This window comes from Zootermopsis nevadensis, unplaced genomic scaffold (assembly GCF_977971745.1).
Source record: "Zootermopsis nevadensis isolate Lab colony 2312 unplaced genomic scaffold, Znev_1.0 Znev_ptg000010l, whole genome shotgun sequence".
NCBI lineage: Eukaryota > Metazoa > Arthropoda > Insecta > Blattodea > Termopsidae > Zootermopsis > Zootermopsis nevadensis.
Window position 1 is genome coordinate 18,583,639 of NW_028259142.1, and position 25,436 is coordinate 18,609,074.

At 41.4% G+C, this 25,436-nt stretch overlaps 1 protein-coding gene across 3 annotated transcripts in view; it reads left to right on the plus strand.

Moving 5' to 3' along the window:
- Pdp1 (PAR bZIP family member Pdp1) overlaps positions 1-25,436 on the plus strand; it is a 128,350-nt gene that overhangs the window by 87,954 nt on the left and 14,960 nt on the right. For all 3 annotated transcript variants that reach the window (XM_087346707.1, XM_087346709.1, XM_087346706.1), the window contains one exon: positions 20,561-20,697. In XM_087346707.1, coding sequence (XP_087202833.1) covers positions 20,561-20,697 — 137 coding nt within the window. The remainder of the gene's footprint in view (positions 1-20,560; positions 20,698-25,436) is intronic.

The following is a 25,436-nucleotide window of genomic DNA, read 5'->3' on the forward strand; positions in this document are numbered from 1 at the left end:
TGATCACAATATAATTTTTATTTAAAATTTCTTATAATTAAGATAATAAAATATCATTCATGTTCCATATCGATTGATCGATTTACATTTCGGAATGTAAATCGATCATTCGATATGGAACATGAATGATATTTTATTATCTTAATTATAAGAAATTTTAAATAAAAATTATATTGTGATCAGACGGATTAAAACAAATAATTGATATAATATTCACACGGCCGGGGTTCGATCCCCGACGGGGGCAGGGGATTTTTCCTCTAGCCTCTGCGTCCAGACCGGCTCTGGGGCCCACCCAGCCTCCTCTACAATGGGTACCGGGGTCCTTTCCCGGGGGTAAAGCCGGCCGGGGCGTGATGCTGACCACTCACCCCCATCTAGTGCCGAGGTCAAGGAAGAGAGGAGCTATACCTCCTCTCACCCCAAACGCCTACATGGCGTATAGTGGGACAAACTTTACTTTACTTTAATGATTACGAGCTACAGTGGATCATTTAGCTCGCATTGCGGAGACACGAAGGAAATGCATGTTGAATTTTGGCTGGGAAATCTTATGCAGAATGGCTGTTTATAATACCGAGGAGTATGGGATTAATGAACAACCATTAACTGCTGCCCAGATTTTGGTACTTTTCGTTTGTTGTCATTAGTAATACGTACCATTATGACCGCCGTGCTAATTTATGAAATTCGAGTGTTGTTCAGTGAGAGATAATGGTGTTTTGTATAGAAATTGATAGAGTATTAAAATATACACAAATTTTATTAATGGAAGACGACGTAACTTACATTGGAGTACTGCTTTTAGGAACAGAGAACGAAGTAGCTGAATGCGAAATATTTCCTAACAACTCGCCCAATAACTCCACACGTTGATACCATTCACTTATTAACACAGGCCGTCTAAAACAGTGGGCCGCGATTTTTTTTAATAAATTATATATTCGCACGTTGTAGTTTTATTAAGGCAACATGTTATCTTTCGTAATTAGAATTGACACACACACACAAACTGGTTCATCATTGATAGTTTTATCCAACGTGTGTTTTATGTTTTGATTTCATATACCTGGATTCTCATGGGGCAGGTATTTAAATGTAGATACATATTTGTGGCGATATATAGGTTTTAGAGTCGAAATTCTGTGATTGTGTTAGTCCAAATTTACTGGTGACTTCGTTATTCACGGGTATTGTTAGGCGTTCTTAGATCGAAGTACGGTAATGAACTAGCAGGGAGGTTGCGTCTGTCAGCCTGCATGAGTTATATTAAGTGGCAGCATGTTTCCACACACGTGTGTCACCTTCAAGCTTGTTTACTTAGGTTACTAGGTGAGCAATTGATTTGCATATAAAGTTATATACAATTTTATCATAATTACTCCAAATGGATACATTTGTTGTTCACTAGTAGTTCATATTATCTTCAGTTAGTTTATATCTGCCTTGTTTACTCTTAAAACTGCATTTAAAATCACATTTAAATATAATAAATTATGTAGGATTTGAAGTTTTGACGGCAATAAGTCAGAAGACAGCTGTTTTCTGCGTTGTTGCGCCGTGTAATCTGGTAGAAGTTTACCAACGTATCAGAAATCCTGGTTGCCTCCATCATCAGAGCGATGGTGCTAAAAGCGGCAAGGACGTCTGAAACGTCGGTAAATTTCTACCAGATTACACGGCACGACAACGCTGAGGACAGCCATCTTCAGATGTACTGTCGCTAGTATCGCTGAAACCAGCTTTGCAACAATTTTGCTTCTACAGTAAATTAACATAAAGTCTAAAATATCAAGGACGCATTTGAGAGTGAGTATACTTTACAAGAAAGAAAGAAAGAATCATAAAACTTTATCCACTGTTACATTTAATGTAGACTTAAACTGTCAGTTTTTAACGTTGCATCAGAGTGTCGACAAGATCAGAAAACTCCGATGTTGAAAGCATTGTCTTGACTACACATGAATTCGCACGCCAATGCGCTTGTCTTCTAACGTATCATTTCACGGTGCCTTTGGTTTCCGTATGTTGCAACACGCGGCGGGTACAATCGAAAGTAAGCACGGAACAAAACCTTCTTCTGTCTTTTTATTCTTATACACGTCATCATTATTTCTTTGTCGACGCAGCAAAGATTGCGTTATACTTTTTCTTTTCCTCATCACGCTTTCCAATACTCGCCTCCCAAATTTCACCATGTTCGGTTCACCAGCCTCGATACTCCACAAATCATTGCGACCAACATCGTTGACTTATAACTAGATACAAAACGTTACAGCCGAGTGGTTGGCATTCGTGATATTTGTTCGGGTGTCCATGGTTCGAATGTCGGCTCAGACCAGCGGTCATGACTGATGCAGTCTTCAGTTGCTTAAAATAGACATTGACGCTTCATTTCACATTCTTTCCTTGGTTCGAGTCTATGTTGTACGTAACCCGTGTAGTCGAAAAAGCGTCTGTTAGAGACTGAAACACGAATAGCTTATACTAGCTCTGAGGCCCTGTAAACCATCATGGTGTCGTACTTGAGTAGTTATTCATCTTCATCCATGAGGTCAAGCTGTTCTTGACAAATGACTATCATAATTATGATTGCCTGAAAAACCGAGTGTAACTTTTGAAAGAGATAATGATAGCCAGGAACTTCGAAGAGGCGACTATGTTATTCGTTCTTTCTTATGAAAGTGTTATTACGAGTAATTTATGACGAAACATTTTATCCTGTCTTCTGATACTCATCGCTTTGATGGTGAAGGCAGCAAGAACCTCTGAAACGCTGGTAAACGTCTACCAGATTACGCGGCGCTACAACCCAGAAGACAACCAGCCATCTTCAGACTCACCTCCTACTGATTTTAAGCTCCTTTGCTGTAGTCGCGGTCCTGGTTACGTCGACATTAGCATTTGTCCTCCCTGAAAGTAAATGCGAACAGCGTCACCATTACTGGCCGAGAACTTTCATGTTCTGTCTGCTGGGCGCAAATTCAGGATATAACCTTGGAGTGGGGCTGATGGCTTCGTTACTTCTCATTTGTTTTAATTGAAGCAAAATAAGAAAAATTAAAGAAAGAGCAGAAGAGAGCATACAATGACAAAAGCCGAATTTGAGAGCAAGACTGCCAGTAAATAATTATCTGTCACCTATGTCTTCACGTTCCACGTGCTCGGTAGTTCGATATTATTTTATCATATAATAAAGGAATTTAATTGTTACCGTCAACGTCTGCGATAGGCCAGTCATACCATCCACCAAAGCGCCTGGTCTTGGACGCCTATTAATACTTCCAGAACAAGTTCCATTCCGAAGCGAGGTCTCTGCGGTTGCTGTTCACGTGTTTGTGGTCACCCTGTGGTAATACCGAGGCCTTGATTTCCCAAGGTGAGAGGTAAACAGCAGCTCTGGGATTATCCATCCTTCAGTTACGTTTCGTATTTGCTTGTTCATTTTTTTTTTTTTACTAGTTTTGTTGTTCTTTTATCTCCATCTTTGTCGTCTGTCTTTTTGTGCCATATTTTTTTTAATAATAAAACAGGCAAGACATTGTAAATGGTAGAAATTGCACAGAAATGAGACAGGGAGAATGAATGTATTTATGCGCTGCTATCGTGTAATTAGGTATAAATTTCCCGTTACATTGCGTTTATTTAATATTTCTTCCGTTCTCTGTCACTCTGACTATCGTCGACATCGTTTACTTCAAATGTACTTTATTTGTGTTTCCTGGAGGTTGCGTCCCACTTCGTATTTGGGAGGAAGGTTTTTTTGTGGTTAACCCTCCAGGCAAATGATGGAAAGCCTGGAAGAAGTTTACCAACGTTTCAAAGATCATTGCTGACTACATCATCAGGGCGATTAGAAATATGTTTTTGGATGTGTGCCCTTTTGTCAAAAAAAAAAACCCTTCAGTGTATGTTGTCGTTGCAGTCCGTATGTGATTCTGCGCAATCAGATTTAAGCGTATTTGTTACACATTCGTGTAATATCACTTTAATATTGGGCCGCCTACGTCACAGGTATTTGCTTAACTCTCGCAGACTTCACCTTGAAATCGGCCATGATAATCTTTACTTACTTACCATTCGTGATCATACCAACTTATTCTACGCTTTTATCCTTTGCAGGTGAAATATCTGCATTAAATAATCAAATAAAGGATAAATAAAGTGTTTAAGACATCTGGTTCTAAAATTGGACTTCGTTATAGTGACTGGAGCTTGGGAAAATTCCCGCCATGTCGTGTCATGTTCTCCTATTCTCAAAACTCTTCTCACTTTCATGTTTCCTTTCTCTCCAGTCATTCAAACAAATCAACCCCCAGTTGTCAGAAAACTACATTATCAGGTCGGTTTTGTCTGTTTTCAGTCCAGAAAATAATCACAGAAGGAAAACTCCAAAATACATCTCAGGTACCATAAGCCTTTCACGTCTCATTACAGATTCAAGTGTAATGTTGCAAAGATAATTGTTCCACACTTATTACAGTACATGATTTCCGATTCTTAATTATTTATTTAAATATTCAGATGAAAGTTTAAGAAGATTTATATGTTACGTGTTTTATATGATGAAGCTTTCGTTTGGGTGAATCGATTTGAGCTTTATGCTAAACAGAGGCTATATATGGCTAACACGAACCAAAATTAAGTCGCTTAGTACGTCTTACTGTACACCACCAAATATCAAATTTAATCGGAATCCGTCGAACATTTTCTGAGTTAAATCATGAGGACTAATAGATATATTATTCCCTCTCTTTCTTTGTTTGTGCGAAGAACGAATAACATTTAAAATATAATATATTGCCACTATGACAAGCTGGTCACCTGTAGACGGGTTGAGAACCAACTTCTCAGACGTCGCCTGTATTAAATTAATGGAGGCCAAGCATGAGACTAACAAATGTTATATGAGATTTTATGAAGTTCTCACAGCGGTGACGCAGTGAGTCTTTATCCTCTCAATTGCGATCTACCGTCCCTGGCGCTTAATTAAGAAGATTCGACAGAAACCAGCCCAAGAACAATTGCTGGAGATTTTTTTTTAATTTTTAGGTTATGTCGTTTCTACCGCAGAGGTTATAAAGCATCAGATGAGTGGACATTGGATAAAAGTATCGTTAGGTGACCGTATCTTGTTTCATTGTAGTCTTGTAATTTTCCTACAGACACTAAAGAAAAATGAAAAGCCTCGGTCAGAGTATCCAGTAACTTGGCCGAGATCTGAATCGTGTACCTTCCAGAGGGGGATACAGGACTAATAAAGTAGCTGTAGTAAACTGCTGACTTGACATTTTTTCGTCCAGTCACAGAGGTCACCGGAAACATAAAAGTTGTGTGTACCATTTATCTAAATACAAAAAAAAGTTGTGAACAAGAGTGGTGAGTGATTTAAAACCTCGTTCTTAATATATTCCAAGTTTTTTTTTTATTAAACAAGTATAAAACTGGATTTAAGTTTCTCACTGAACTCAAGACGTTTTTCGCGATGATTTTTGTAACTCTTGGCCTTGCGTAGGTTTCGTAGTGGGACGTGACCATATTCAGTCTGATCGGTATTTTATAGTATTCTCGTTCAAGATTATTCACACAATTTCCGCTCTGCTGTTTAGATTTTACAAGAAAAAGAACACTGATTACACAAGAGTACACTTTATTAACAACCACGTTATTTGATAATGAAATTTACCTCGCAGTAAGAGACACGTTGTGTGAAAGTGCAGACCATGTAGGATTTGAGATTTTCACGGCGGTGAGTCTGAAGATGGCTCGCTATCTTCGAGTATAGACCAGATCCACATGGCTCAGGATAGGGCTTATTGGAGCGATTCTCTGGGTTCCAAAGAAGCAGGGAATTTGTGTACCATCTTTATAAGTAAAAACTGTCGATAAAGACTGCTACGAAGTTTTAGTACGTTGGTAAGGTGTTCTGACACTGCTTAGCCTTTTGTAGCCGATAGAAGTTCATCGGAAGCAGAATTTGATAAAATTTTGTGCTTGAGAGGCCGGCATGTAGAACAGTTCCGGACAGTGACACCATCCCATGCGTGAGATTGCGACGGGTCTTGGAAGTGGAGTGTTGATGCTAGTCAAGCTTACAGTGTTACGTTTCGCTACGTAACGGGCTCCTTTCACTTTCGTCAGAAACTCTCTCTTCACCGCGCCTTGTTAGTCTACTCTTCCACACTTAACTGTGTCACTAGGCTGATTTCCGATTGCTAATGTGGGTTTCGTTGAAGGAGAACGAAAAACATATTGTTCTTTCATTTCATGAAGTCAGTAAAGTGAATGTATAACGGGGACAACATCTGCGTCTGTCCGTCCCCGTTCGTTTAGTCTCGCAGTAACAAACTCCATGGTGTACGGTCTTTCTTGCAAAGTGACAATTGCTGGCTAAACAAAAAATAAATGGCGCACATTTATGAGATCACGAAACCGGTCGACGTCTCATACTGTTGATTGGCTGTGTAAATATTTTATGTGCCTTATTTGTACCTCCGGTACAAGAACAGGAAGGCCAGTGATGATAAAAAGTCGAGAACATGTAATTGGGATGTCGGTGTTATCTACAAAGTTAATTAGTTGGTAAATAAATCAGTCACCCAGTAATTCTGTGTATCGATCAGTTGAGTTCCAGATCAGAAGTGGGTTAATTTGAATCAGGTCAGTTATTAGTGAGCCAGCGACGTACTGAATCAGTCTTATCAGTTGTAAGATTTGAGGTTTTCACAGCGGTGAGTATGAAGATTTCTGTCTTCTGGGTTGTTGCGCTGTGTAGTCTGGTCGATGTTAACCAACGTTTCAGAGGTCATACTGCCTCCGTCATCAGGGCGATGAGTATGAAGATTTCTGTCTTCTGGGTTGTTGCGCTGTGTAGTCTGGTCGATGTTTACCAACGTTTCAGAGGTCATACTGCCTCCGTCATCAGGGCGATGAGTATGAAGATTTCTGTCTTCTGGGTTGTTGCGCTGTGTAGTCTGGTAGATGAGGTCATTCATCGCCCTGATGACGGAGGCAGTATGACCTCTGAAACATTGGTAAACATCGACCAGACTACAAAGCGCAACAACCCAGAAGACAGAAATCTTCATACTCAGATGACGGAGGCAGTATGACCTCTGAAACGTTGGTAAACATCGACCAGACTACACAGCGCAACAACCCAGAAGACAGAAATCTTCATACTCAGATGACGGAGGCAGTATGACCTCTGAAACGTTGGTAAACATCGACCAGACTACACAGCGCAACAACCCAGAAGACAGAAATCTTCATACTCAGATGACGGAGGCAGTATGACCTCTGAAACGTTGGTAAACATCGACCAGACTACACAGCGCAACAACCCAGAAGACAGAAATCTTCATACTCAGATGACGGAGGCAGTATGACCTCTGAAACGTTGGTAAACATCGACCAGACTACACAGCGCAACAACCCAGAAGACAGAAATCTTCATACTCAGATGACGGAGGCAGTATGACCTCTGAAACGTTGGTAAACATCGACCAGACTACACAGCGCAACAACTCAGAAGACAGAAATCTTCATCGCTCTGATGACGGAGGCAGTATGACCTCTGAAACGTTGGTTAGCATCGACCAGACTACACAGCGCAACAACCCAGAAGACAGAAATCTTCATCGCCCTGATGACGGAGGCAGTATGACCTCTGAAACGTTGGTGGACATCGACCAGACTACACAGCGCAACAACCCAGAAGACAGAAATCTTCATACTCATCGCCCTGATGACGGAGGCAGTGTGACCTCTGAAACGTTGGTAAACATCGACCAGACTACACAGCGCAACAACAACCCAGAAGACAGAAATCTTCATACTCATCGCCCTGATGACGGAGGCAGCATGACCTCTGAAACGTTGGTAAACATCTACCAGACTACACAGCGCAACAACCCAGAAGACAGAAATCTTCATACTCATCGCCCTGATGACGGAGGCAGTATGACCTCTGAAACGTTGGTTAACATCTACCATACTACACAGCGCAACAACCCAGAAGACAGAAATCTTCAGTCTATCAGTTGTACGTGTTACCTGTAGGTGACGATGAACTACGTGCTACATACGGCTGTTTGGTAAATCCGTCTCAACACCCAAGAAACAAGTTTCAACCGAGAACCGCTGACCTTTGTAACTGCATACACATTGAGAGGTAGAAAAGTTACAAGTACATCGCATCTAATGAATGATTTATGTTCATTATTAATTAATGCATGCGCAATAACGACGTGAGATGGGAGGTCACTTCTGCTTGCAGGTCTGCAACACACAACTGTCGTTCCTAGAAGCGCAGGTTATGTTGAGGAGGGCCCTAGAGTGATTTTTGCGCTCTTCGCATCTCATTAAATTAAATGCAGTTAGGGTTTTGTCAAAGAGAAAGGTGAAACTCCTCAGTTGATATATCGCACAAAGAGTTTCTTTGTGTTTTAATTTTGGGTTTATGACCCTCGTACTTGGCATGAATTAATTAGCTTCGTCAGTGTTTGTTAAAGACGGTTCAACGCCTAGAAAACTGGTGAGACATCATGAAGGTCTAAAGATGCTGTTTTTCGCTCTCAAAACCGTAACTGTGCCACGTGTGTCGTGGTCTTTTTTCCCCCTTTCTTTCTTTCTTTCTTTCTTTCTTTCTTTCTTTCTTTCTTTCTTTCTTTCTTTCTTTCTGTCTGTAAGAAGGAGTGAGCCGCCATGTTAGGTAAGTGGATTTCTTTTCCGGTTGTGAGCATGTAAGGAACAGTGCCGCGCGTATAAATAAGGGACCCCGTTACACATGATTTACTGTTGTGAATCACCAGACGACTGTAAATAACACCGCCACTCAATTACCGCTTTGCTGTACATAAAACCAGCATTACGTGTGTCGCGAGGCAGCTTACCGATCACAAATCCATGCAACGTGGCTGTTTTAGGCCTAAGTTTCAGGAAGAAGTCCGTCTCTCTGGAGTAATGATTTTCAGAACAATAATAACTGTATTTAAAGGCAGAATTCTTCATACTCGCCACCTTGAGAACCTCAGATCCTACTTAAGAATTGTATTTGTTTTATCTCCTTCGTTACGTTATTATAGGTCTTTGGATCTGAATATTAAGGCTACTAAATGACAGGTAATATGCAATGAAGTTCTTAAGAGCGATCACAGGTGACAGGAGAAGTGGCCATTATAGGAACCAAACACGATATATTTCAAATCTTAAGTAAAATGATTGGCTATCAAACAAGTTGGAAAGAATGGGAGAAAACAGATACCTTAGAAAGGGTTATCAGAACATATAATTGTTAAAAAGTACTTTGAATGAGCACGTAAGGACTCAGAAGGACATGGTCTTGGGTTGTTCTTTGTATCTGCCCGTAGAAACTGTCGGAAAACAGAAGCCGATTACCCGTTGGATGTACCTCCAGTTACAGCTGAAGGCCTGTGTATCTGTTTCGAAATGTCTGATGTCCGTAAAATGATTGGTCGTTTGCCGCAAAGCATGCGTGTACTGCTCGCAAAGACGTCGATCAAGTTGGCCGGCCGACGTTGCCCTTGAGAGGTGTCGGTTGTCACTTGGATGGCCTTGGCATGAGTAAGCGAAACATGGGACTGGGGGCGGTAAGGGAACAAGCCAAGCGGAATACTTGGGGTGGGGCAGCCAGAACACGCTGACACACCGACTGAACCGAGGTGTTCTGCAAGTACCTGGTATCGTCTAGGCTGGAACCAGCTTGTATTTTTGAGTCCTTCCTTGCGAATACTATGATGCTGCGTTGCTACAAGCCACATCTGCTGCAACTAGGATTATATATCCCTCGTGAGATCTGAGGTCCTCACGGTGGTGGAGACGTCAGCGTTGGTCTTCTGAGTTACAATGCCGTGTACGAACAAAGTTTCTGAGGAACATGCTACCCCTGTCTTTAAGGTTTACATTCTGGTCATAGGATACGATGTGAGGAACTTCCTCTCGCTACGGTAACTTTTGTAATTAATACATTGTCTTCAACCTGACTAGGGCTAGAGGTGGACAAAATATGGCGTTCGAAGGAAAATTGATCCTGGGACGCAGTGATGTTCAGATATGCCCAAATTAACTTTACGGTCGTTTTTAAATGTTTCTTTCCCGTGCATTGTATGGGGAAATTAAATAGCGAACAATTTATGATGGTTATGGTGGTTGCGACGACAATAGTAACAATATAAATAATTCGAAAGTGCCCGAGGCGGTGTTCTCATATAGACCTATGTTTCATGTGTCTCGGAGTAGGAGAACGCGATGTAGGACCTACGTATTGCTAGTTGACTTGGTGGGAGATCTATCCGTAGATTTCTGTCAGACCGGCTCCATGCACTGCCCAACTGCGTCGCCCGACGTTTAGGGTCACTCACGTTATCGCAGCCAGAGCGATAAGAATAGTCAGCATCGTCAGGCGGCAGACTGCGTCCGAGAGGCCTGGTTGTAAAGTTCGAAAACTGTAAAGAAAACATAGCAGTAAGTTACATTCCAGTTCACAATAAACGCCTCGTGGCTGCTACGTCAGATTCGGCCAAATGGAGCCAAAAAATCTGATTTTCTATGTACGCGTTCGTGTTTCGGAACGAGGCGCTTACAAAGTGACCGTGTGCGTTATATTCCGTGTTACTTACTGTTTGTACCGACGTGTACGACAGAACGCTAATTCGGCACTAGATAGGGGTGAGTGGTCGCTTTACCCCCGGGGAAAGGACCTCGGTAACCATCGGGCAGGAGGCTGGGTGGGCCCCAGAACTGGTCTGGAGGCAGAGGTTAGAAGAAAAATTCTCTGCCGCCGTCGGGAATCGAACCCCGGTCATGATGAAGTAGTCAGTCAACACACTGACTGAGGTATCCCGTAACTACGATACAGAAATTTTTCACGAGGCTGTCCGCCCTTCGGTTACTTGGAAATAGTGAAACCTGGTTCCCACCCTTGGTCTGGGGATTAGAACTAATATCCCGGATTTGTTTAATATTTAGCTGTCCGCCACTGCGAGCTTGGAATCGAGCCAATGCGCGACTGTGGGGGAGCGGATGAAACTGAACTTCTCCTGACGTAACCTTGAGTGGATATTCCTAGCCGCTCCTACACCTCCAGTTTTCCCTGCATCTTCCCGGCTTCAGGCAGTCTGTGCCCTACCTGGTTATCCATGCGGACAAACTATATCTTTGTTGGTCTTCGAGGTTGTGGCGCCGTGTGGACTTGAAGGTAGAACATGCTGTCTCCATCTTTAGGTCTGAAGGTACCAACATTTCGGAGGAGCATATTGCTTTCTTCTCCAGCCCTGAAGATGGAGGCAGTATGTTCATCCGAAATGTTGACAACCACCTACAAGTCCACACGACGTTTCAACCTCAAGGACCATCAACACCGTCTCGAGAAACTCAAATCTCATGTGGGCCTGGGCTTATTTTTACTCGCCTAATATATTTACGATGATTGAATAGGTTTGCGCGACATGTGTCTTGGCAGATTTTACCGGAAACCTCAAGAAAAGAGACAAGGGAGACCTAGATGCGGTATTCAGTGCCTGCACACTCGTCCAGCGTTGGACGAACGGTTTGCTGATTTTCCTATACCATAAGTATTCGTACCCAGGTACGCTATGAATCTTTGTGCTGTGGTTAGAAGAGCTCGCCACTGGTATATATTGTTGCATTTAAATATGTAATAAACTTCAATATGGTTTGCGGACCGACTCATTGATATTCAAAAAATATTTTGTGGTATGCTTCCGTCCGTCTTTGTCACCAAGCGTTGTTCTTTATTTTTGGACGTGAAACTTTCTGAATAAATGACATACAGCGTAAATATTTTGTAGAATAACAAACCTTGGACACGTCGGGGTCCGTTTCCCGGAAATGGCTCTTCCGCGAACATTATAAGAGAACCCTGCATGGATCATGGCTGCTTTGCAAACACGATGTTCCTCTCTTCAGACCCCACGTTCACTGTCGTGCAGCTCAGGGCATTACGCATTTATCGTCACACAAGCTTTTCTATGCTTTTAAGAAACTGCGAAATTCCATGTTGATATCGATGTCGAATTCTCGACCTGATATCGTGTCATGTTCTAATATTTCCCAGATGCGTCCTTTGTGCTCTTGCGTGTTCACTGGTTTTTACGTTCACGTAATGAAAATACTTTTGTCATTGCAAAGCTAATCACAACACGTTAATCCTATATACTCTGCATAAGAGTTCAATTAATTTTCCGTAGATGATAATGTTCTAGAAGAGGATAACTTTCCGATATTTAATGGACATCTGACGAAGGATTGCATTTAGAATATTACATTTAAATTTATATTGATTATACACCTGAAGATGGTTCATTGAAAACCGAAACATGTCGTGAAAAAGATGATGCTCTAATTGTAAATCGAACATTTCGATGAAAGCGCATCATTTTAATATATTTTAATATATTTTAAATATTTAAATATTAAATGTTAATTAAGTAATAATAATATTTTAATATTTAATAAAATATTTTATTGTGATTAGACGGTTAAAATTAAACAATTAAGCAATAATTTTCCTTAATTGTAACAGATGAACCATATTCGTTAGCGCCAATAGACTATCTAGTTCGCCATGATTTTGAGCCAATTTCATCTTCATCCTCAAGACCTAATCTATTCTGCCGTGTCCTTAATTGTTTCTGCCAAATGTCTGCATGTATTTGTTTTTCCTTCATATGCGTTATGTAGCTCCCATAATGAACTCGCATCATAAAATATAACCTTCTATGATTGATCTTCTCTCTCCTCCCCACTCTTCATTCACCCCTTTGATAACACCTCAGGTATAGAAATGCTTCTGCAAACACTCGACTTCCTCTTATCTCGGCACGTGAAATGTACTTGTAAATACGTACATGATTACGTGGTAGTGTTCACAGAAGAAACTATTAGCAGTTTGAAATGAAAGGCTGCATCTCACTGCTGGTTAGTTTCCTTCTATAGGCCTGCTCGTACTTGGCATTGATGTCCACTGGCATGTACGCCGTAATTATGACGTACAGTGCCCATTGTTTGAGATGGTTCAAGCGAGTGGTTTTGACATTCAAGAGGTTCTGGTTTCGATTCAGACCCCCACTACTAATATTCTACAATAACAATAAACAATATGCCAATGTTATGACAACCATTTACGTGAAGATTGACACATTACATCTACTTGTGTTCGCGACACAATTTCGAAAACCATGCAACTTCTAAGATGGCTGTCTTCTAGGTTGTAGGGCCGTATAGTCTGATAGAGGTTTGTCAACATTTCAGAGGTCCTTGCTGCCTTCACCATCAGGGTGATGAGTAACCCATAAGGCGGCCATCTTCGTATTCACCATCGCGAGAACTTCCAATACTGCATGTTAACTTCTGTTAAGACGAATTTTTTGCGAAGTATCTGCAACATTGCGACCTCGCAAAACCTATAGATAGGCCTGTTCAACCTTGGAATTGATGGGTTTAACTAACGGACCACGCGAACTAAGCACGTAGAGGTTTTTACATACATAAATCTTAAATTAATCTACCCATAGATTCTATGTGAAACTCTTGTTAATATCAACTAATTTAACGCAATATAGCCACGGTGGTCTAGCGGTTAGAACGCTGGCCTCGGGTTCGATTCCCGGCGGTGCCCGAATTTATAACTTGTGTTGGGCAAGGCCGTGGTCTAGGCAACACGGAGTTTTCCTCCGTGGCATCCCAACAATTACTCCATTCTCCATACACACAGAAGAAGGCAATGGCAAACCACTTCTGGATCATCTGCCAAGAACGTATATGAACAGGTCCCAGTCCGAGAAAAGGATGGAAGGATCCTGTTCATATGGACCTGTCTTCAGACAGAACACTAAATAAATAATAAATAAATTTAACGCATTTGGAACCTACTAGTTAGAATTATACGCAGAATGGAATGAATCGAAAATTATTAATTTATATGTTTCTAAGTGAGATTTCGGGTTATCGCAGCGACGACTATAAATATGGTTGTCTTCTAGGTTGTTGCACCGTGTGTTCTACTAGTCGTTTGCGGACGTTTCAGAAGTGGCTGCTTCTTGCTCATCGCCCTGATTGTGGATGCAACAAGCATGTCTGAAATATCGGTAAATTTCTACCAGACTACACGGCTAAACAACTCATAAGACAGCCATGTTTATGTTTCTAGCGTCAGTTTTTGTATTGAAGTTTTATTTTAAAAAAATAGGCGCTATACTTTTCCACCAGAACCTCTTGTTTGTACAAAGTTTTCTTTTTTTAATGTTATGAACTTGATTTCAACCTCACAAAATGAGGGCTGTATTTGATCGCTATGGACCAGAAATGTGTCGCTACACGACTTTTAGTATGCAATTCTGTAAATCACGAACCGTCTAGTCGCTTCGGAGACGAAACTGCGTGTGGGAAGACAGAGTGGATATCCGCGTTATGTGTCGACTTCACTTCGTGCAAGGGCACAGTAAGGAGACGCAACTTCTGTTATCAGTGACAATAAAAGTTCACTGAAGCTCAAAAGTTTCCGATGTCTGAAGACGACAGAGCGTTTGAATCTGCCGGGGAACGATAAGTTAGCTTATCAAAGCTCCTCTTGGCTGTTGTTTGCCTACTAATAAATTACGGGCTCTGACTTCTACAGTGCACATGTGCAGCGGTTTTCAAACTGTGAGACACGACCTCTTGTAATTATTTACTTGGATATGAAAGTTGGTCCAATGGCTGTGAGGGACAGAAAGTTTTTGGCTTTCACGGTAGTTTATGAAAAAACTGGTGTTCTTTCTGAGTGACATCTGTACCTAAATGGAGGTTGCATTTCGGACGTTTCGGAGATCCTTACTGTCTCCGATACGTCGGCAATGCAGCCGACATCTATACAATTCCAGCACACAGAAGCAGGTTTCACAATAATAAGTAATAGGTTATTATTATTATTAGTGTTCTGTCTGACGACAGGTCCATATGAACAGGATCCTTCCATCCTTTTCTCGGACTGGGACCTGTTCATTTACGTTCTTGGCAGATGATCCAGAAGTGGTTTGCCATTGCCTTCTTCTGTGTGTGAATGGAGTAATTGTTGGGATGCCACGGAGGAAAACTCCGTGTTGCCTAGACCACGGCCTTGCCCAACACAAGTTATAAATTCGGGCACCGCCGGGAATCGAACCCGAGACCCCATGATTACAAGGTAATAGGTACATCCATAAATGTATTTCCGTCAGTCTAAATTGTATTTTTCTTAGATTAATCCACGTAGGTTGCAAATTATGCATGAAAACGTAATCATGTATAATAGTGTGTGAGTTTTGCTTGTGACCATATTTTGTCCATCCCTGTTATAGAGGAACAGAATAATGTCCTCTTTCATCACCTTATCTGGTTCTCAGGGGGTCGCTCCTCTACCTTGACACGCGTGGAGGATGCTGAGAATGCTGTATTGTCATTAGCTTTGAGGAATCTACGAAATGGTGGGAACTTCCTCAGCAGTGTGACGAGAACTCCGTGGTCCATGACGGAGAAAAATCTCGTCCCCTCCCTGCACACCCAAATCGTTGATGAATCATGTTCATTTTGACGGATGGAGAGGATTGATTGGACTGGCACCGGCCGGTACAGTTTCGACGGCTTACGGATGCGTACTGCAATCATTCAAACACTGACACAGGAATTTTAACGCATTCTTTGCTCGGATTGATCACGTACGGGAGAGGGGGAAGTATGCTGTGTCTGTGACTTCTCCGAAACTACTGAACTGGTTCTTATTAAATTTAGTATGGCTAGACGGATGCTCAATGTGGACTAAACATTGCCGGCCGAATTTCGTTTTGACGATGTGGGCTTTGGTCCCGTATAGATTCGCTGGTAGATACAAACGTTTCGGAGGATCACACTGTCTCCATCTTCAGGGCTTAAAGTGAACACCACCTTGATAGCCTCAAATCTCACGAATTTAATTTTGGTCTCTATCGGCCACATGTAACATCTGAAGGTCAGAATTGAACTTACTGAATGTTCTAAGCGCCCTCACCATCACAAGGGATTTGTATAAAATATAACTATCATTGCGAAGTCATCTGGGGCCGAATACGAAGTTCTTCCGAAACGTCGATAGCAACAGCGCACAAGACCACAGTCTAAAAAACGTTTCACAAGGATGCTTATCCCATACCGATGTAACTGACACGCAGAGTCCCATGACGTTTTGCTTAGAGAAAAATTGAACTTTTGTACACATCTTTTTTATATTTATATTCCCTTGATCGCTGAGCGTTTTGTCATGTTCTCAGTAAGGACTCTTCTCCTTGGAGTTAGTTGCATTACTTTATAATAATAATAATAATAATATGTGCTTCGGAACGTCGGCCGAACACTGGTTGAGCAACTTGTTCATTCTGGGTCAACCACATAGACCATAAATTTTGGGTTCATTTCATAACGGATCTAAGAATTTCGCCGATGTTATATTTGTGTTTGAACGCTTATATCCAAAGAATTCTCCTTGAATGGACTTTCATAAAAGTTTCTGATTAGAGTTCTTACTAAAGTTCAAGGCAAAAAATGATACTTTTGGGCTTCTAACACTGAAGGCCGTCACGTTACTTGAAGGCTTAAATTAAGTTAAAAACAATAAATATCTGATTAAACATAGATTTCATTTATAAATTTAATGAAACATTAAGTTCGTATGCAATTTGCGGTAATCTGTTTACATATAGTATTTTCAAAAACTTAAAATAAACGCATAACGTGGCGCTCTGTTTATCCGTCTGAATGTTTTATACCCAGCAGTACTTTGCGAATTTCAGTTATAATTAACATTGAAAATCTGCACTAAAAGTATTTTGGGGGATTTAATTTTTGTCTCAGTCAGTCCAATTAGCTTTAAATGTACCTCATATTCAATTTTATTTCTTAAAGAAAATTCGTCATTGTACGCGTAACTAATAAAAGCACAAGATACATATTATTAACTAAGCAACTCCCTGGATCATATTTCTTCTTGAGAAGCTGGTAGCATGCTCAGCTATTCACGTTTTGAAAATATATTCTTCACTGGAACACACGTCCTGTGTAATAAAATTTTTTTCGCTTGAACTGTTCTAAAGCCACTGTTGTCTAGCGGTTAGAACGCTGGCCTTGTAATCCTGGGGTCTCGGGTTCGATTCCCGGCGGTGCCCGAATTTATAACTTGTGTTGGGCAAGGCCGTGGTCTAGGCGACATGGAGTTTTCCTCCGGGGGCTTCCCCGGTTTCTCCGTGGCATCCCAACAATTACTCCATTCACACACAGAAGAAGGCAATGGCAAACCACTTCTGGATCATCTGCCAAGAACGTATATGAACAGGTCCCAGTCCGAGAAAAGGATGGAAGGATCCTGTGCATATGGACCTGTCGTCAGACAGAACACTAAATAATAATAAGATGAGGTGGTCTAGCGGTTAGAACGCCGGCCTTGTAATCCTGGGGTCTCGGGTTCGATTCCCGGCGGTGCCCGAATTTATAACTTGTGTTGGGCAAGGCCGTGGTCTAGGCAACACGGAGTTTTCCTCCGTGGCATCCCAACAATTACTCCATTCACACACAGAAGAAGGCAATGGCAAACCACTTCTGGATCATCTGCCAAGAACGTATATGAACAGGTCCCAGTCCGAGAAAAGGATGGAAGGATCCTGTGCATATGGACCTGTCGTCAGACAGAACACTAAATAATAATAAGATGAGGTGGTCTAGCGGTTAGAACGCCGGCCTTGTAATCCTGGGGTCTCGGGTTCGATTCCCGGCGGTGCCCGAATTTATAACTTGTGTTGGGCAAGGCCGTGGTCTAGGCAATACGGAGTTTTCCTCCGTGGCATCCCAACAATTACTCCATTCACACACAGAAGAAGGCAATGGCAAACCACTTCTGGATCATCTGCCAAGAACGTATATGAACAGGTCCCAGTCCGAGAAAAGGATGGAAGGATCCTGTGCATATGGACCTGTCGTCAGACAGAACACTACAAAAAAAACTGTTCTAAATAAAGTTACTTGGGACATAGCGGGTTGAAATAAGTTGCCGTATCGATTTCACGTGTTCTGAAACTCCGTTTTCGTCCCTGTTTTGACGATATAATATGCAGCATGTCGTCAATAATAGGCCGATGTCTGAACGTAAACGCCTGAGTGTATTCAAGTGGAGGAGAGATTCCATTTTGTTGGTTACCTTGAGACTTCAAAAAATGGCGTGGGATGGGACGTCACTACGAAGTCTGGGAGATATGTGTGAGTTGAATCTTGCGTGTCACAAGAAAAAAACAAAAGTCATTATTGTTTGCCCTTGCGAGTTTTCGATAAAGCTAATCTCACCTTGCTACGTATCATTTCCGTATTACTTCCACTTGTCTTCGATATATCGGCCGTCGATGATGTCATTCAGAATAGAATATTTCCTTTAATTGATAGTGACACCAAAGGCCGGTAATCCTCGAAGTGTAAATTATGTGAGTCTTCCGGCAAAAAGGCCGGACTTTTATTTAGATGTTCCCAGATTCGATCCCCAGTTTGATCCGTGTGGATTTCCTGTGCACAAACATTAGGCTTCGGGAATGTGGATTATTTGATTCTTCGGTTATCTTAATGCTGTTCTTCAATTTCATAGACCATGTAGCATCGAGTAGTACGATGATTGTGAATGATGAATTTGAAAGGATGTGGATAGAAGTACCCGGCGTCTGCCCGGAGGAACTGATAAAAGGTGTGAAAATCCTTTGTCATTACAGCACGTCTAGGGGCCTCTGGAAATACTGGAGAATGTGGAAAAGTCACGATGTCGTGATTGCTCCTGATGTTGACAGTTTTAGCCCCCCAGATTTTTAATATCGAATTTTAAACACAATGTATCACAAAGAATGAATGTAACATACACTAATGTCTAAGGGTATATCGGGCCTCATACTCGGAGTATTATAGTTTTAGTGGGTTAAAAGTTATTCACGAGTCATTTGTAGTTTACACACTTTATATAATTCGTATTTAATTCATTTTTGTACTGTTATTAAATCACATAATAAGGGAACTGCTGTCCATATGAGCTACTTTTTAAAGGGTTGTATTGTCAATCAATCTATTATTGTGTCCCGTAAGCCGGGTACCACGTGAAACAGTTTCTCTTCTAGTGTTGCGTTGTTGTAAAATGCAGTCTGAGCGGATTGCAACCCCACCCCATCATAATGTATCTTTGCGTTGACGAGTGCTGCTTGATGGATGGTTGGGAGAACTTTTGTTGTAAAATCCGGTCCTATAATTAGACCTGCATGTCCTTGCCCAAAGACATCATTTGGCACCTACACGGTTTCCCCTAGCGTCTCTAATCTTTGAACACGTTTCTTCAGTTCCACTTGCCAAAAAGTACTTGCACATTTCCGTTAACCTCTTTTTCGAGTACAGGCAGTCCCCACTTTTACGACACAACGCGTTCATGGAAACCCAACGTAAATGCGATGGTCCTAAATTTTCCCATTCACAGAAATATTGTACAAGAAATTGAAAATACATTACGACAGTGAAATTCTACCGGAGTACACGACCCAACATCCCAGAAGACAGTCATCTTCATAACTCGCCGTTCAGTGTATAAAAACGTATTTCAATTCAAGATGTCGCGTCACACTTCTTGAGAATCATACGAGGCGCGTCCCAAAAGTAAGTTTCCCACTCGTCCCACAGCTAGCAAACCTTATATTGAGCGAAGCGACTGTGCGTACGTGATAGAGCAATGACGTAGCATGGCGCATGCACTAACGGAACTTCCCGCGTTCTCACAGTAGCATCGTTGCAGCTGTTGAAGATGGAGATTCTTATTCCAGCTCCCGCCGACTGTGAAGTGCGGTCAGTGATAACGCTAGGCCGCACACGGCTCGACGGACAGCAAGTCTCCTGCAGGAGTTCAGCTGGGAGGTGTTTAATCATCCACCCTACAGCCCGGACCTCGCTCCCAGTGATTTCCATCTTTTCCTACACCTCAAGAAATTCCTGTCCGGTCAGCGTCAGCGTTTTGAGAATGACAGAGAGGCGGAGATGGTTGTCACACAGTGGTTCCAATCCCAGGCGGCAGACTTCTACGACACAGGTATTCAAAAGTTGGTCCCACGGTATGACAAATGTCTCAATTCCGGTGGCGAATATGTTGAAAAATAGCTGGACACTTGCTGTATCTGTTGCAATAAATATTTCCATGAAATTGTGTTTTGTTTCTGTAAACGGCCCCAGGGAAACTTACTTTAAGGACGAGCCTCGTATATTATGGTTATTCTCTGGATCTTGCTTCCTTATAATTCATATAGGCCTAATACTGTTATTTTCTTGTCATGGGCAGGAATCTGTGCGGCACTCAAAACCTCTGCAAAATCCCGCCTTTACCAATAGCCAAGTCCGTTATTTTACGAGACCTCCCGGCCCACATGTACTGAATTCCGAAGGCTAGTTACTTCTACGACACACAGGCCATAATATTTTAGTGCATTTGTATAAGTGTGTTGATTTACGCGAGTGTTTCTTGTTTCAGGCAAGGCGGGGGACAAGGAAGGTGGTCCAGAAGAAAAGAAGAATGATGGTGAGCTCTGGTGTAACGTAGAGGCACAGGCAGCGTTTCTTGGACCCAACTTGTGGGAGAAGACACTACCTTATGACGCCGACCTCAAGGTGCGTATCCATGTACTCATTCACGTATGATGGTTTATTTAAAGACGCTGCAAATAGCTCAGACTCCGCAGCTTCGAATGATAGGGTGTTTAATGAATAATCAGAAAGCATATAGAAGGAGGCGATTGTGACCTAATTTAAACTTCTGTCCGGGAATTCGTCTGGAGGCACTGAAGGAAACCACGAAAATCCTCAGTCATGATACCCGGCCTCCGGTCCGATATTTGAACCCAGGACCTCACGAATGCGAAGCTGGGTTGCTGACCATTCGGTCACTTGCCTGAAGGGACTGAGGAAAACTACAAAGAAACTCAGGATGGCCAGTCTCCGGGTCAAGACTTGAACCTGGGATGTTCCGAATAGGAAGGAGTGATAATGAATTCCCTGAGGTCAGCAAAGGGGCCCAACTGATTGGTTTACTCTTCTATTCATTCTTTTTACCTGATGAAAGTTAGAAAACTAATGGAGAACTCAAAGACAGACGATGTTTCTATACCACGTATTTGAACGACTGTGTGTGCCTGTGCAGATGGGTACTTCTTGTTCGAAGGTCGAGTGAGCTCTCCGCTCAGACAGACAGACAGAACAGTACCTTAAAATGAAAATATGCCCATATCCTTCTACATTCTTCATTTCTCACAATAACAAACTATAATACATAACCCATTTGCATTCAAAGGAGTTTTTAAAAACATGAAACAAAGAAAGGTCATTGACCTCATATTTACAGTTCAAAGAGTTTGCTTCCTTTTCGAAGAAATCGCTAGGAAAACCAGTTACGGAATTGTTGCGATATCAAACAGCAATGAACAATTTGTGATCTTCCTATTTGCACTGGAGACATTAAAACATGTTCTTTAATGAGTGCGGTATTAGGAGATACGAAATGGTGAAAGCATTGCGACTGAAATGTGAGGGGAGGTGGCAGGTATTTCTCCATTTTGAACGTAGAATGCGAATCTTGTAGCTGCATGATCGATACAGACTTATATAGAATGCAGAAAGGAGCGTGTTGAGGGCGGATACTTAGTTCCAAGTCTGAAGTTTTTCACTGATCATAGTCCAATTCGGACACGGGAAAAAAAAGAATCCTTTGTGTTCATGTCCTTAGTCACGCTACCAGCCAAGTGTTTTCCTGTATTCACATGAAATATGTACTGCCAGAAATTGGTGTGTCTTCGCTGTCACACAAGTGGTCAGGTGGTAGTTTGTGGTTGTACCGTATTTCTTGACTCCTGAGTTATTTAGCCCCACGTTTTAAACTGTAAACCTTACATGTTATTGAATGGCACGGTGGTTGCGACATAAGCGATCGTGGTTATAATTCCGCCACTTATCTGTAGGGGCTTAGGGAAACCATGAAAGACTTAGTGAAGATTTCCAGGTAGAGTTTTGTTCGTCTATTTATTAATTCTCAATTCTTGAGTTACTGTATTAACTACACTTCTTGAATTTTGTAGATCGTACAACATCAACAGGGTAGAATGGTTGTCATTAATTCATTTGACAAGAAGTTATCGTGGTCTATTTTAATTTACGAGTTCCACTTTTGCTCTGAAACACCGAGGAAAATCACGATAAAGCCGGTCTCCTGGCCGAAGTTAGAAGCCGAGACCTTCCGAATGCGAATTAGAAGTGTCAGTCCCTCATAGCAATTGTTTCCATGTTTCTGTTGGGAGGTTTATGACCTGAAGGTTAGTTAAAATGAATAAATGAATTCAGTCGGCTCATTACGAGTGAATGTACTGTAGAAACGTTTTTGGAAGAACGCAGTCAGTGGTATTGTCGTGGAGGTGGGCAAGAAACACTTAAATATTTATTACTTCCCTGCTTTAAATAACTGATTAATGATATGTGCGTACGCTTTACCTTGTTTCAAAAGGATAGTAGTGCATGCGTGTGTAATGCCTCTGTGTGTATGTCTGTTCCCGCTAATAACTCTGTGCAAGACCATGAACGGCCGCCATGTTCCTCTTCTACGTCCTACAGAAAATTAACCTTAGGAAGTTATATATTTTGCAAGCAAGTCATTGGCTACTTCCACTATTCTATGTGTATAAAACCATAAATTACCTGCTTTTATTGAAGTTACTGTAAGGTTGAGTTGAGAATTTCAAGTCGTGGAGTTTGCGTGAAGCATGCTACACAGATACTTGAAGTCCGACAGGTGGTAAGGCGTACATACAGCAAGTGATGGTTTGTTGGTTCACTTCGTACTTACAGTACCGTAATGACAATCAGAGTGTACGAGGTTTCTTGGCTTACGTATTTAACGACCCTCTATCACCCGAGACTCTGTTAAAATTCTGATAATGAAGAGTTTTGTTATTGTAAAGTGTTTTTAACCATAAGCTTTAGCACCAAGATGGAGACCAAAATATGGTTAGCTGCCATATGTATGTATTCGTAGCTACGAAGTTGCGATGGGACAGTAATGTAGTGTTTCTTTGTTTATTTAACTATGCTTATCCAGCTGCATCGAGTAGAATCCAGTGGAAGATTTGCACTGAATATATCAAGAAGTGATAGTGGAATATTTTGAGTAACGGTACTATCCTGGCATTTGCTGGGAGAAACTTAGAAAGCGCCAGAGAAGCTCCTAACGGAGATTAAAATGTTAGCAAGATTGCGTGCTTAATTTTCGTTGGAATACATATTGGAAGACCGGGATGAAGATGGGAAGATAACATTAAGCTTGATCTTAGGTAAGTGGGTTTTGATTGAATGAAACTGGTTGAGGAGATTTTTTTTTTTTGGTGTGATAAGACTATTACTAGCCCTTAACATTCGGTACTGTCAGGCTGTGTTACGAATTCTGTTAATGTGCTATAAGTGTGGCTGTGAGCCACTTGGCATCGACCGCAAAAAAGCAGTCGCCTCGATGGCTAGTAGCAGTGGTTAATGTTGAATGAAGCAGAGACGCCGGACGGTCTGTCTTCACTGCATCATTGAACCCCGACCCAACTTCCTGGAAGCACCAGCTTGTCGTCGTTTGGTACCCTGCATGTGGCTGTCGCCTGTTCCCTTTAAACTGCTTCCATTTTCTTTTTTCTCCAAACCATTTCCTCAATATTTTCCAAACAGTTCCGTGACAAATGTCAGTCACTTCAGTTCATCCACCGATATTACCCTTTTGTTTCCTGCATCCAAAACTTTTGTTTAACAAAGGCCAAGGTACATCGAAGGTAGTGGATCAATTCCGTAATTTATTAAGAGCGACTCTGATATACATAGATTTGAACTGAATGGAACGTATCAGATACTTCTTTTCTTGTCTGTATTACTTTATTAAACCGAAACGTGAACTGCTAGGGAGAATGCAGGATGAAATAATAACAGGAAGATGCCTAATAACTTCTCTCTTGATATGAACGTATGGAACAAACAGGTTTTATAAGTTTATACCAGAAGTGTAAGGATTAAATTGAACTGTGATTCATGTAGGCATGTCAGTCGATTTATAATCCAAGAGTCATTTAAAATTGTATAAGGTTAAACACGCTGGAAAGAAACCAGAAAGACACAACTTCTTGATTAAGTATATAAAGAACCTCAGTGTACGAGTACACGGAATTTGGACATGCACCCTTCAAGGTGAAGTTGTACGCCTGCAGAAACTTGTTTAGATTATATGAGCTACACATGAGTAGGAGAAGTGGTCAGTCTATAAGGCGTTGCAATTGCAGGAATGGAATGGAACAGTTTAAGGCAATATTTTATCACCTACAGGCACAACACTCCAGAGAGTGTGTTGAGAGAATTTCTCCACTGCATTTCGTTAAATATTATGTCGTGTAGAACACTGTGTCATCTGCTATATATGTAATTTTTGTACGATTTTTTTTTTTCGAAAAAGAAACCATAAACTTTGATTTTATACAAATCGTAATTAAATTCGCTGTACAACCTTTAGCATAGACCTTCCAAGCAAGTTTAACTCGGGAACGAGAAGGGTAATAAACAGTATAATCTGCTTGAACATTTATTGTTTCCTGTTCATGGAGTTCTGTTAAATATCGATACTGACCTTCCTGTTATTTATCTGTCAAGGAAATTGTTTTCATAAATCGATAACGAATTAAATACGACAATCGACATAACAGCATATGAGTAGAATACTTAAGTGGAATAATTGGAAGAGAATAACAAACAAGCAAAGACCGAAAGAAAGAGATGAAAGTAGTTAAAACAAGGGAAGGAAGAATATATGTACTATTCAGTAACGGTGTAGTGTACATTGATATTTACGATTTTGATAATAAATATGTATATGGCGTACAATATTTTTTTCATCTAAAAGTTAGGTTAGGTTGACGAAATCCTGCCTGAAACTAAAAATATTAAGGTCCCTTGTCATATCATCTTAAACCTGTTTTGTCTGTAATAACCTAAGATAAAAGTTATTGGAACAGGCGGTCACATACATTCTTTTTCGTGTCTCGCTGGCAAATTCGGAAGTTGCAGAGGTTTAGCCTCATCCCTGACCAAGGCCTTGGTCTTGAACACTCAGTGTAGCCCGGTCTTAAAATAATCCGTAACTCAGCTTATCCGCGTAGGATGTGCTCCGGAAATAGGTTTTGAGTAAACATGCAGCGAACCTTTACACCATTTCGTGGCCCTTGCCAAAGTAATAACGAACTTAGCGTCTCAGCGTTCAGCATTTCTCCACTATTAAAAGATTTGAAATGCTTTAGATTATCCTGTGACGAGATTGTAGTGGCATGTGGCATGTGTGGGTG